At 37.0% G+C, this 14,029-nt stretch overlaps 1 protein-coding gene across 1 annotated transcript in view; it reads left to right on the top strand.

Annotated features, from left to right (window-relative positions):
• Positions 1-13,544, top strand: part of GCS2beta (glucosidase 2 subunit beta) — a 42,745-nt gene extending 29,201 nt beyond the window's left edge. Inside the window, exons 8-10 of the mRNA XM_083115298.1 lie at positions 3,630-3,820; positions 8,377-8,520; positions 13,183-13,544. Coding sequence (XP_082971424.1) covers positions 3,630-3,820; positions 8,377-8,520; positions 13,183-13,326 — 479 coding nt within the window. The 3' untranslated portion in view covers positions 13,327-13,544. The remainder of the gene's footprint in view (positions 1-3,629; positions 3,821-8,376; positions 8,521-13,182) is intronic.
• Positions 13,545-14,029: the final 485 nt, after the last annotated feature.

Below are 14,029 nucleotides of genomic sequence, written 5' to 3'. Positions count from 1 at the left end.
CACTTCATTTTGCTTTCCTCAACTTTTTGTTGTTATCGTTAAAACAAGAACTTCACGTCCCTAGTTATACGTTATTAGTAGAGATATCTAATCTGTAAATTATTTCTATCTCCCATAATAAATGATACCAATATTTAATTACCATATTGGTAAGTACCAATAGACTACTGATCAATAAGCTGCTTGATCTCTCACCCCTTAAGGCTCGGCTGGACCTTTGGCATGCGAATGGGTGATTTTTCAAATTTTCCTCTCCATTCGAAAAACTTCTTGGATATTTCAAAATATGAAACATTACATCAGCTTAGAATTCCTTCTAGAACATTGACATGAATTTTCATGTAGTTTTCTTTCATTGTTGTCTAGATATTGTCAATAGTTTAATAGACTTATGTAATCACAAAACTATTGATAATATCTAGACAACAATGAAAGAAAACTACATGAAAATTCACGTCAATGTTCTAGAAGGAATTCTAAGCTGATGTAATGTTTCATATTTTGAAATATCCAAGAAGTTTTTCAAATGGAGAGGAAAATTTGAAAAAATTCGCCCATTTGCATGCCAAAGGCCCAGCAGAGCCTTAAGTGTGGAATTTTGTGAACAAGTCACTGCTGCAAAATAGAGTTTTCTTTGTTTTTTTTTTAGCAAAATTCCCTTTCACCAGTCCCTTCTTCTTTCTTCTATTTTTCATTTTTCAATTCAGATTCACTGTCACTGCTTTCAGAGGTGAACAAGTGGAACTCTGCTTCACCAATGACAGAGTGGTAATTCTCTCGCCTTGTAATGAATGGGTCCTGGGTTTGATACTCAGTGGAGACACATTGTACAGTGGTTTGGATCCCATTTTAAACTGTAGGTCCAGTCCCGATTAGCCTATATGCGCATAAAGTGGAGCTAAAACAGAACTTCAAAAGAGTGCAAGTCAATGCCTGCACCATGCAAACTTTATTTTTGAACCATATTCCAGTGCGAGCCTCAGCTACTGGACGGGTCATGGGTGGCGGATAGTGAAACCTCCCTCAGATATGAGGAGGAGCTGCAAATAAGGGGAACCCCAAATAAGCAGTACCGGATCGAGGCAGCAAGGCTATCATCGTGTGGAGGGTGTCCAGTGGCATGGACATACTCAGCAAATACCACAGATACACATCGACAGCCTTGTGTCATGGGGAATAAACACCGCCATTAAAGTGTATGCCTTGTGGGCCTGGAGGGATGCTGACCCAGCCAGAGGCAGGAAATGCCAAATGATGATGATGATGATTTCAGTTTTCTATTATGCATGAACTTCACCGCACGATAGCAGATAACTTTTCTTATGTGTAACTTATATTTTCTTTCATTTCATCTTCTCCCTCTTCTTGTCATTCATCTTCTTCCTTTTCTGCTACTGTTTTATGTTTTTATTACATCTAGCATAATTTCACCTAACATGATTGTTATGTTCGCAACATCTGTGTGTACAGTTGAATCTAGTGCAAGCAAACACAATGTTTGTCTTCTGCACTGCAGCAGCACGTGGCTATCATATATACAGGGTGCGGCAGAGATAATAAACTGGTTTTAATAGTTTTTCTTGTATGTATGCATTGCTTGTATTGTAGAATTATTTTCCTGTAGTGTACGGTTATTACAAGCATAAGAAAACAGTTTTTCGTTGTGACGTTTCAGGAGAACACACGCTCCCTTCATCAGGACATTTATTTTCATTTTGACTAAAGATACAGTTATAACAATGGTTAGTAATTTTTTAAACAAAAAGAATCCATTATATAATGGATGTTGTCAATGTTACATTGTTGTAATATAGCAACTTAACTGTGAAAAGAAGCAGTCTGTTTTATTTTTATTTCAGATAAAAAAAATTTTGATCACATAATGAATCCCAAATATCATCAGGTAATTCAAAGTCATCATTGTTTTCACAAAGTCTCTTGCTGTTTTCTGTTACATTAAATTTTAAAGATGGTGGCTTACTCCATTTGTGAAAAAGAAAACTCCATATTGGATCTGTGTTACCATTTTCATTATTTAATTTATTCCAGTGTTCTTCTGCAATGAAGGAAGCTTCCCAGACATTCAACTCTATGTTTCCCGTCAATCTTTTTAAAACCCTTCTCTTTTTAATCAAATGCTTCTCTTCGTTGATGTGAGCTGACAAACCTGTTCTTAGGTTTAGATTTATAATGTCCAAATCGTGTTCATCAACGAAAAACTGTTTTCTTATGCTTGTAATAACCGTAAACTACAGGAAAATAATGGTTTTAATAATCCATGGTTTTGTTTGTTGCAGAGAAGGGACAGGCATCTAGCAGGTACCTTGGAAAGTAGGTGGCAAGTGTATGTTCCGTTGGTGACGTGTGCAGCTATCCATCAAGCGCTGAACAGTGGTGGAGCATATTTGTGCTGTAGAGTGCTTTATTAGTAGCGTCAACCTCCATGTCGGATGTTGCCTTATTAATGCCAGCATCCGCTGACAGTCCACACAGCCTACCTTATGGCGATCTGACAGACGTGGCTCAATTAGCATCTTGCACGGGTGAAAGTTAGTCTACGTGCAACATTCGCCAAATGCTTTGGTCCGATATCTGCAACGCTAAAGCATGTTTACGTGCTGATCTGCATGTACTCCGCACTGCAGAGACACGGACGCATGCCACGTTTTGTTCTGTTCGAACTGACCGTGGTCGGCCATGTGGTGATTTATTCTTCACACCATTGTCTTACCCAACAACGTATAGCAACAGAAGATACATCACGTTGATTCAGTTGTCATCGAAATGTTCTCTGTGTGTCGGAGATAAAGACACTCCTAAGCAGCACAAATATGCTTCGCCACTGCTCAGTGCTCCATGCCTAACTGCACACATCACTAACGGAACATACACTTGCCACCTACTTTCCAAGGTACCCGCTACATGCCTGCATCTTCTCTGCAACAATCACCCTGCAACAAACGAAACCATGGATTATTAAAACCACCATCTTTAAAATTTAATGTAACAGAAAACATCAAGAGACTTTGTGAAAATAATGATGATTTTGAATTACCTGATGATATTTGGGATTCATAATTTTAAATAGAAAATAATGTGATCAATTTTTTTTTTTTTTATCTGAAATAAAAATAAAACAGACTGCTTCTTTTCACAGTTAAGTTGCTATATTACAACAAGGTAACATTGACAACATCCATTATATAACAGATTCTTTTTGTTTAAAAAATTGCTAAGCATTGTTATAACTGTCTCTTTAGTCAAAATAAAATTAAATGTCCTGATGAAGGGAGCGTGTGTTCTCCTGAAATGTCACAACGAAAAACTGTTTTCTTATTACTTACGTGAAATTTAGAAGATTTCGTACGCGGAAGTACGAAATCTTCTAAATTTCACGTAAGTAATTTTAAACCGCGTTTACCGCAACCACCATGTTTTCTTATGCTTGTAATAACCGTAAACTACAGGAAAATAATTATTAAAACCAGTTTACTATTTCTGCCGCACCCTGTATATGCCATCCACACGAAGGGTTAGTTAAATCAGAACTGCAGGAAGAGATGCTATTATTGTGAACTTCAATTTTGTGTCAAACTTTTCTAACATGAAACTCATTTCTGTGTTTGCAGAAGCAACTAAAGCCCGGAGTGAGTTTGACGATGCCGAGAGGGTTGTAAGGGATTTGGAGCGTGCAATTCGTCAAGTGAACGAGTCTCTTGGCAGAGATTATGGACCAGATGAAGAATTTTTACCCTTGGATGGAGAATGTTTTGAATATGAGGATTCAGATTATACATACAAGCTCTGTCCATTTGATCAAGTGAGTACGCATATTTGGCAATTTCTTACAAAGAACAACACTGGTTGCATTGTGAAATATTTTAATACATAAATTAGTCATGCAGTTCTACCATGTAGCTAAAAACAAGCTCACCTGCTGCACCCTCTCTCCAACACACCACCACTGGAAACAATTTGCCAATTCATGAATGTTTGATAGTAATATTTTTCCATCCAATTAATACAGGGTGATTCATATATAACTGACATTCCATTATCAATATATGGGAACAACAATAGAGCTAGGAACGAGTTATTACATCTGAACTGTAGCCTAAATATGGAAGTTAAATAACCTTTACATTACACGATGAAAGTGTCCCCTCTCCTCCTGAAGACACAGCTGGACACGTTGTTCCATGTTCCTTGTTGTTCCTTTGAGTGTTGTCAGTACCAGTTATACAGGGAGTCCATAAAGTCCTGCAAAAAACTAAAACTCTATAACTTGAAAACTATTAAGTTTATTAACAAAATATTTTGTGTGTACTTACAGCAAAGTTCAAAGTTTATTTCCTCCTTGTTAGGTTCATCGCCAAACCTCCAATTGTGCACCATTCATGTCCAAACACTGTTGCAGTATTTTTGTGAAACCGAGAATTGCGGCTGACGGTGCTCTCCTGGGATATTCAGAATCACATCTCTTATTTTTTCTTTTAGGTCATCCAGATTAGCTGGTTTCTGTGAATACACCTCGTTCTTGACATGTCCCCACAACCAATAATCGCAAGGTGTCAAGTCTGGTGATCTTGCAGGCCAAGGTGTGGGCCCTCTTTGGCCAATCCATCTCTCCTGAAATTGTTCGTTAAGAAACTGCCTAACTTCAAGGGCATAATGCGGCGGTGTCCCATCTTGTTGTACGTGGACCTTCACTTTCTTGCATACGATCTTGTGTAACGTTGACTTTGGTATTCCCAGTTCCATTGGACTCCGGCCCATGCTGTCCTGCACTGTCTGAATCACATCGTCACTCGTTCCTGGCCTTGCACTGCGTGGCAAATCTGACACACTTCCCGTTGCCTTGAGCTTTTCATGCCATCTCTTGATACTTGAATTTGCTGGGGGTGGTTTCCCATATGTTGTCTGGAACTTTCTTTGCACTGAAACACAAGATTTTAACCATCTTAAGTCACATGATCACGTGATTACCAGTGCAAGCGTCACTGAGCAGTGTGGCCAAAACAAAACTTCAAACTTCTTCTCACCCAAAAAATGTGTATTGTTAAACGCAACAGCTAAAAAGTTGTAGAGTTTTAGTTTTTTGCAGGACTTTATGGACTCCCTGTATAATTTGTAATGTTCTCTTTCAATTCGTCCAATGTCCGGGAACGTGTAGCATACATTTTTTATTCTCAAGATACCCCCACAGGAAGAAGTTGAGTGGGGACAAGTCAGGTGACCTTGGTGGCCATACGTTTCAGGAAATTATCCAGTCCTCAAAGACACTTGATCAGTGCCAAGGACTCTCTTGGTGGGGCCATTCTGTTGAAAATACCCTTGGCACAGCTCTATGTCATTCATTTGCTAAGATAACACCATGGACATTCATAACATGTACTGCATCTTCACAGCGACCGAGACAAAAGCTACCAAATTCTGCACTGCTGTGCACTCTCTTGAGAACATATGAATCTCCCAGATATACTGCATCATGTGAGACTAACACAGAACATTACGATGTATTCCTATTGAAATAAAATGTGAATGAAATGTGTTAGTTTTATATGAATCACCCTGTATTTAACTTCAACAGAATTAGGTTCTGCTGTATGCATTAAATTTATGAAACTGTAAACATATCGCTAAGCATTTGATTTTCCTTCCGTTTTCATCACTTAGTCATGTGCAAAATGAATCAGTGGTTTGGATTCCACTTTAAGCTGTGGGTCCAGTCCCGATTAGCTTTACTGTGCATAAAGTGGACTTATAACACCAACTCAATCAATCAATCATGTGCAAAATGAAGCTATCAGTGATGAAGAGGATAGAAATAGTAGATACTGATGAGAAGATATGAATTGTAGCAATGATGTGTTGAACACGTGAAGATTCGCATGCTTGAAATATACCTGTATGTGAATAAAAATGACATTTAAGTGTGTAAAACTCACATTGATTGTAATAAATAGGGGCATGCATATAAAAACACTAGATGTGAAATAATACACTGTAATGTTAATTTTTCATGTTTTTGAAAGGTATGATTGCTTTTTTTATTACTGTATTTACTCCTGTATAATGGGCACTTTTTTCCAAAAATTGTGCCCCCATAAACTGTGGTGTGTATTATGCACGGACTAATTCAGACAGCCAACATGAAACTGTACAGGGTCGTTCCATGATTTTGTGACACTTGCATTGATTTTTCATGTTGATGGAACCCTATCATGTTATATATCGTTGTAAAGCTTGAATCCTCCAGTTTCTGAATATGGCAACAGTATTCCATACAAGATAACGACACTAATGTGAAATGCGGATGAAATAAGTTCATCAAAACCTGAAGAAACGTTCTGAATATTATGGTACTTTGGATGAAAGAAAACATAAGGAAAAAGATAATACAAATTAAAATGTATTACTGGCCAAATAATATGACATACATGGAGTGTGTAAATTCCTTAATGGAAGAAATCTTGTGCTGCTAACTGCTATTTGGAAGGTCCTGAATGTGCCTTGTATAAATGTTACATTAGTCACGGAAAGAAGGAATGAGCAATTGAATAGGTATGATGTCATTCACTCTTGATCAGTATAGCAACAGATTTACAACCTACAACTAAGAAAGCAATTTCTTGAAACTCGATTGTACTGCGCATTATATATGAGATATAATTTTTTGTCACTTTTACCCATCCAAAACCAGAGTGCACATTATACACACGTGCGCACTGCACTGTACATGCGTAAATACGGTATATCTTTTGTCACAAAATGATGCAAAATCCTAAATATACTGGGTTATCCATTTGGGTATGGATAAAATAAGACACTAATAGAAACGTAAATATGATAGTAGGAAAATTTTTGTGTTGGCAACAATGAAGTTTGAACTGATTTGCTATTGTTAAAGTGTGAGAGTGTTACATGAACCACTTGTCATTTGTAGCCGTTCAAAACTCCGATTTCAATATCCTTATAAGCAACTTCCATCCATTGTCTGGGGTTTCGTTAAAGACACTGTCTATTCACAAAAACCCAGACATTGATGATTTTAAACTCAAAATCACACAGGCTTTGGACAGAATCACCCCAGAGATGTTACACCAGGCGTGAAATGAATCGAATCACCGTTATGAGTTGTGCAGAGTCCGCAATGGAGGCCATGTAGAAAACTAAAAACTGTACCAAACTGTTAGTAGTGTATAAAAATAAAAACTCCCACCTTTCAGGCTTTTGTATACAATATTTCAGGTATTTATATTTGACAAAAAAAATTTCATATCCATTTTATTTTAAGCATACCCAAACTGATCACCTTGTACATATAAATGTGAAATGTAGAGTTTATTTACTGATGCGACACTTTCTGAGGTCTGAATTATCCTGTGAGTTATGCAAATCATGGAAAATTTATAAATTCTGCTGTAAATATTTGAGAAGTAAAAATGGACTATACAAAAGAATAAACTTAACACTAAAAACTACATAAATGTGCTATTAGATGGGAAATGTTTAATTTGTGTAATAAATACAGTTTTTAAATCAAATTTAGGATTTTATTCATCATTTTAACATCAAAATGTCATTTTATGTACAACTTTTTATCCCAAAATGTGTGTAGGTTTTGTACTGAAATATCAATCTTTTATTTACCATAAATATGTAGTTCTACAAGGGTTGGATAAAAAGTAATGGTATAATTGGTACTTGACTGTATTGGCACTGAGGAGCACATGTTACATTACTTCAATGTAATCGCCCCCCTTCTCTACGACCTTCTGCCCCACGTATGGAATGCATCGTACACCGTCAGCACGTCTATCTCTGTCGATGTCCTGCAGTTCCACCCTATAAGCACATATGATAGCTTCGCCGTGTCGTAGTGCTTCCCACGCAGTGGTTCCTTCATTTTGGGTAAAAGGTCGTAATCACACAGACTCATATCGGGTGAATATGGCAGATGTTCCAGTAGTTCCCATTGCCAGTTATGCAGGAGCACCATCACAGTGTGACACCTTGCAGTGTCATGCAGGATGATGGGAGACCATGCCGTCGCTTCCCCCTTAATGCAGGACGAAGGTGGTGTTGCAAGAGGGTGCAGCAGTAGTAGGCTGCGTTGACCGTGTGCCTGGGAGACGTTGTTCTTCTTGCCTAAACATATTGTTAGGGTGCTTGAACTCTCGTCCTCTGCTTCAGAGCACTGCTGTTTTTGACTGAACAACATACAGCCATTCCCACTCACTACACTTCCTCGTCTGACATTCCCTTATCAGCCACGATACACTTGTGGTGCTGTGAATCACCCCTTTCCCGTGACAGCAGTGTTGCCGTTACTTTTTATCCAACCCTTGTAGTAATAAATAATATATTTTTCAGGTTACTCAAAAACCTAAGGCTGGGGGAGCAGAAACCAGGTTGGGTACATGGAACAAATGGATTGAATCAGAGGACAATTTGTATTCTCAGATGCACTTTAGTGGGGGACAGTCCTGTTGGAATGGACCAGCAAGATTTACACATGTGAGTAGCTCTTTCCTTTCTTCAACTCAATGTTATTTGTCCTTTCAACATTGAGACTGAAACAGACTTAGATAACGCTGTAGCTCTGAAATACCATCTTCAGTCATAGCCAGGGACCGGATTTATATGTAGTAAATGTGCTAAAAATGTAAATACATGTTTAGTTATTTTCACCAACATGTGGAGTTAAATATGTACTAAAAATTTATCTTTTTTATAATATAGGGTGAAGCAGTCAAACAGGAAGATTTAAAAAATACACAAAAAGAGAGAAAGCAAATATTAGTTAATTTTTCAACATGAATGTACTGTACGTGAGTTTAAATTGCTAGTGTACCTGAAAAATGTTCATTTTTTTAATATGGTGTCAGTAAGACGGCATACTTGGTTTCGCACACATTGTCAGAGTCTCAGCGTAAATCCGCCCATGACGTTATGCTGACATATTGGTAACCTTTGTCCTGCCTGTCCTCGATCACTATGACCCAGATGAAGAAACACTCTTCCAGCAGGATGGTGCAACTAGCTATACTGCCAGTGTGTCTATGGATGTGCTTAGACTCGCATTTCATGGTCGTCTCATCAGCACATTCCGTGGCCTGCCCGTTCACCTGATTTGGCGGCTCCTGACTTTTTCCTTTAGGGTTACTCAAATCCAAAGTATTCAAGGACAACCCTCCAAGAACCATGGATAATTTGAAGGAACGAATTCGGCAAGAGATCCACAACATTCCGTTAGAGATGCTATGAAGCGTAATGGGCGGATTTACTCTGAGACTCCGACAATGTGTGCAACACCTAGGATGCCATCTTACTGACACCATATTAAAAAAATGAACATTTTTCAGGCACTCTAATAGTTTCCACTCCCGTACAGCACATTCATGTTCAAAAATTAACTAATATTTGCTCTCTCAATTTTTTGTGAATTTTTTAAATCTTCCCGTTTGACTGTCTCACCCTATATAAGACACTACAGGAGCTGCAGAAAATACAGTATGCTTACATTGACATTAATTGTAAAACAATACAAAATGTGTTTTCATTTTCTGTTTCCAAAGCAACGAATTACAAAATTTTGTTGGAATTTTCTTCTGTCGTCTGTTAAGATGTATTTACATGGACTAAAACTGCAGTCAATATCGCAAGAAGAAAAGGGAGTGTATTTCAAATTTGTCCGTTATTTGCAAGAAAATCACCCAACTCTTTCTGTCACATGGGTCCTGTAGTTATTGCACAAATATCGAGTATATCTTGAGAAATGTTCTGAAATATGGAAATAATATGAGAAATAACTAATATATTTGAGCCAAAACCTAATATATGTACAAATATGGAAAGTGAAAACTGAATTTTTCAAGTCTACATGCCATGATGCGCTAAGATGATACGAAATATAACTGATTTCAGCTTGATATATAAATATGTATTTACATATAAATCCGTTCCCTGGTCATAGGTAAATTATGGCAGAAATAGAAGTGAGTGTGTCACCTGCAAAACATGTATTGGTAAATTCAAACAATAAGCAAGGATTTTTTCAGCAATTTTTTTCTGGAAACTCCATCTTTTTAGATTGTCCATTTCCCACAGGATACTAACTAACTAACTCTATACCGTTCTTAAACCTGAAGGTTTGTGGCTGCAGCAAGACAAGTCTTCCATCTGTCCCTATCCTGGTCAAGATCAATCCAATTTTTTCCATCCTTACCGATTTCCTTCAGGTCCATCTCAACGTTATCCCTCCATCTTCGTCTTGGCCTTCCTTGCCATCAGGTTTCCCAACAAGAATCCTGTAAATTCTTCTTTCCTCTCCCATTTATGTCACATGGCCTGTCCACTTAAGTCTTCTTTATTTAATCATTCTAATAATTGCTGGACATGAATACAAATTATGCAGTTCGAAATGATGTAACATTCTCCACTTGCATGTCTCCTGATCCCTTTTAAGCCCAAATATTTTTCTAAGAATTTTATTTTCAGATACTCTTAATTTATGTTCCTCTTTTAATGTGAGGAACCAAGTTTCAGATCGGTATAATCCTACAGGCAAAATTATTGTTTTGTATATTTTAACTTTTACTTTCTTACATATTATACAAGAAGATAAAAGTTTATAAAGAGAAAAGTAACCACATTTTCTGAATTAAGGCTGGTTTTTATTTTCTCTTTAATATCATTTTCATTTGTTATTACACAGGATATATTTTAGTGTTTTTAATAATTTCACTTTTTAAGGTTTGTACACAAATGTCTAACACTGAGTACAATTTAATTTAATAATTACTTAGAATGGTGCGTTAAATTCAGAATTGAAATAGGGCTTAGTTACATTTGTTATTATGTGCAAAGTGTTTCATATTAACAATCTGTAATTAATTCTGATAAACTTACTCTTCATTTTTCCGCGAATGTTTTTTTCAGCGATCGATTTCACCACTCGTCTGATGGCTTCATCAGGCGTCAGTTCACGAAGCCACCAGACGAGTGGCGAAATCGATCGCTGAAAAAAACTTACGCGGAAAAATGAATAGTAAGTTTATCAGAGTTAATTACCTATCTCCGCGTAACCGTCAAACTGATATCTTTAGATACAATGTAACAATCTGTAGTTGATTGTATTATTGTTTTGTGAGTTTTATTTTTCTGTACACTAATTAACAAGTTTGATATTCATTAAATCCGTACTCAAAGTTTTTTCTTACTGAAAATTGAATAACAAGAAATGTTGAAATAGTAGAACATTTCCATTATGCAGTTTATTAAACAATACTCTCCATTTGTAATTCCATTTTGTGCTAATAAATAATTTTTTTCAAAGAAAAATAAGTTATATACATTTTTTAAACACATCAAAAATTTCATTAAAAAGGCATTAAAATTAAAAGTAGGCAGTACGGTACAAAGTAATGAAAATTAAAAAGCTTCTAAAACATTAGCAACAACATAAAAAGTGTATATCAAGAAAAATTTTATCAATAATTTCAGCAGGAAATAAAAAGGCATTTTGCCAATCTTTAAGACTCTATATACAGGGTGATTGGAAATTCGACCTATTCCTGGAAAGGGGTAATACTAGAGCACATTTGCAACAAATTTGACCCTATGCACCGGGGGTCGGAAATCAATGGGTTTCGAGTTATTGCAGTTTGTAGATTTTCGTGACATATTCCGACTTGCGACCAAAAAACTAATAATTTTGAAAAAACTACTACACCCTGGGCACTTAATTGACACGTTGCTAACAGCTGATGAATGAGTGACTACTGGGAAAAAAAATCATGCCCAAAATTACCATACCCACAGAAAGAAACAGTCACTGGATCACGCGTCACGAAGAAATTTGGAAATTATCGTTTAAATCAAAGAGGATTACTCAAAAAAATGGTAACACACTTAGCGTAAAAATTACGGAAAAAACTTCCTTGTTTCATAAGCTCTCCAAAAAGATACAAATGTTGTCAACTGGCACACGGGTTGGGGAAAAATCTGAATAAATAGCGGAGAAGGTGCATTGTAGACCTCTTTGTAAAGTGAAAAGAAATTGTCGGTTGTGAGAAATAAAGGAACGAAAATGAGTTTACCTGGCGTGAGCGTGTTTGGTACGACATATTGGCGCATTCGAGAAACGGGATCGGTTCGACGATGCTGGCAGACCCCGAGTTCATGACCCTGTCGAAGAGGAGGAAATCATGCAGTGTTTTCGAGCAGAACGGTGTCGAGGCGACTTGGCTTGACTCAATGTAAAGTCTGGTTCACTGTGCATACAGCACGACTGTATCCATACCATTACACGCCAGTGCATGCTATTGAGGAGGGAGATCTTGTCAGAAGGATGGATTTTTGTCAATTTTTACCGACACTGAAGACATCCACCAGCTGACAAGAATTCTGTGGACGGACGAATCCAAATTTGACCGCGATGGTATTACGAATTTTCATAATGCGCATTTTTGGGCCCCTAAGGGTCATCCCAAGAAAATCTAAAGAAAAGGCTCACCAGAGAAAATTCTCACTAAATGTGTGGATGGGAATCATCCACAATCATGTGATCGGGCCATTCTTTCTGCCACAAAACCTAAATGGCATAACCTACGAAAACTTCCTAAGGGAAGAATTGACGACGCTGATGGAGGATCCAACATGATGGCTGCCCAGCCCACTATTTCCAGAGTGTGCGACAGTGGCTGGACGACAATTATCCCATGCGATGAAACGAGGAAGTTTTTTCCGTAATTTTTACGCTAAGTGTTTTACCATTTTCTTGAGTAATCCTCTTCGATTTAAACGATAATTTCCAAATTTCTTCATGATGTGTGCTCCAGTGACTGTTTCTTTCTGTGGGTATGGTAATTTTGGGCATGATTTTTTTTCCCAGTAGTCACTCATTTATCAGCTGTTAGCAACGTGTCAATTAAGTGCCCAGGGTGTAGTAGTTTTTTCAAAATTATTAGTTTTTTGGTCGCAAGTTGGAATATGTCACGAAAATCTACAAACTGCAATAACTCGAAACCCATTGATTTCCGACCCCCGGTGTATAGGGTCAAATTTGTTGCAAATGTGCTCTAGTATTACCCCTTTCCAGGAATAGGTCGAATTTCCAATCACCCTGTATATAAATAAATATATAGTTAAAAATAATGCATGTTTTCTTTGTTACAGGTGCAGTTAGTATGTGGAACTGATAATCAGATTACTAGTGTGGGGGAACCTAACAGATGTGAATATGTGATGACATTTGAAACCCCAAGTGCGTGTTGGAAGAAGCCTTCAGCAGAAGAACCCCACTATCACGAAGAGCTCTAGTGAAAAATGTGTGTTAAATGGATAATACTATGTGATATCTGTATGGGTGTATTGCAAGGGATATTTATAGTGATGAATGATTGACAATGAAATGAATTGAAGGTTGTGGAACAGGTAATTGCACTTGATTTTTGAAAATGCACAAAATAAGTGTATGTATTTGTTCAATTTGTATAGGCACTGTGTGTATGTAACTAACAGCATTAAAACATTCCAAATAGTAATCTGTGACTGGTTTCTTTGGCTAGAAAAGTTTCTTGAATACCACAAGTTGCAACAAATGGTGTGGTATTATGTATGCTATTTTCCTATGAAAAATGTACCCAGTTATAACAGTGGGATAAATTTACATTACAAAAAAATTAATTTCCATACAAACCCATTGCCATCCCATTATGAAATTTTGCACATGCTTAGTCAATTCATGCCTTCAAAGCATTAAAATAAATAATAATAAAACAGGTGTTTTTCAAATTAAAAAAACATTTTTTCTGGGGTTTTGAAAAAAAACTGAAATTTAAATCAAAGCTCATTAAAAGCAGAAGGGAATGACACCAATTTGAGCTCTAGGTTAATTAGTTTTTCATCTATAGCTGTTTAAAGATTACAAAATGTCTTGAAATTTTGGGATTTTTGCTGTTTTCAAAGCCAATAACTCAAAAACTAAGGTAGAAAAAAAAGGTAAAGTCCCCCCCTGTGCTTA

Source organism: Lepisma saccharinum, chromosome 30 (genome assembly GCF_977018435.1).
Source record: "Lepisma saccharinum chromosome 30, izLepSacc3.1, whole genome shotgun sequence".
NCBI lineage: Eukaryota > Metazoa > Arthropoda > Insecta > Zygentoma > Lepismatidae > Lepisma > Lepisma saccharinum.
This window is presented reverse-complemented; position numbering and strand designations above follow the sequence as displayed.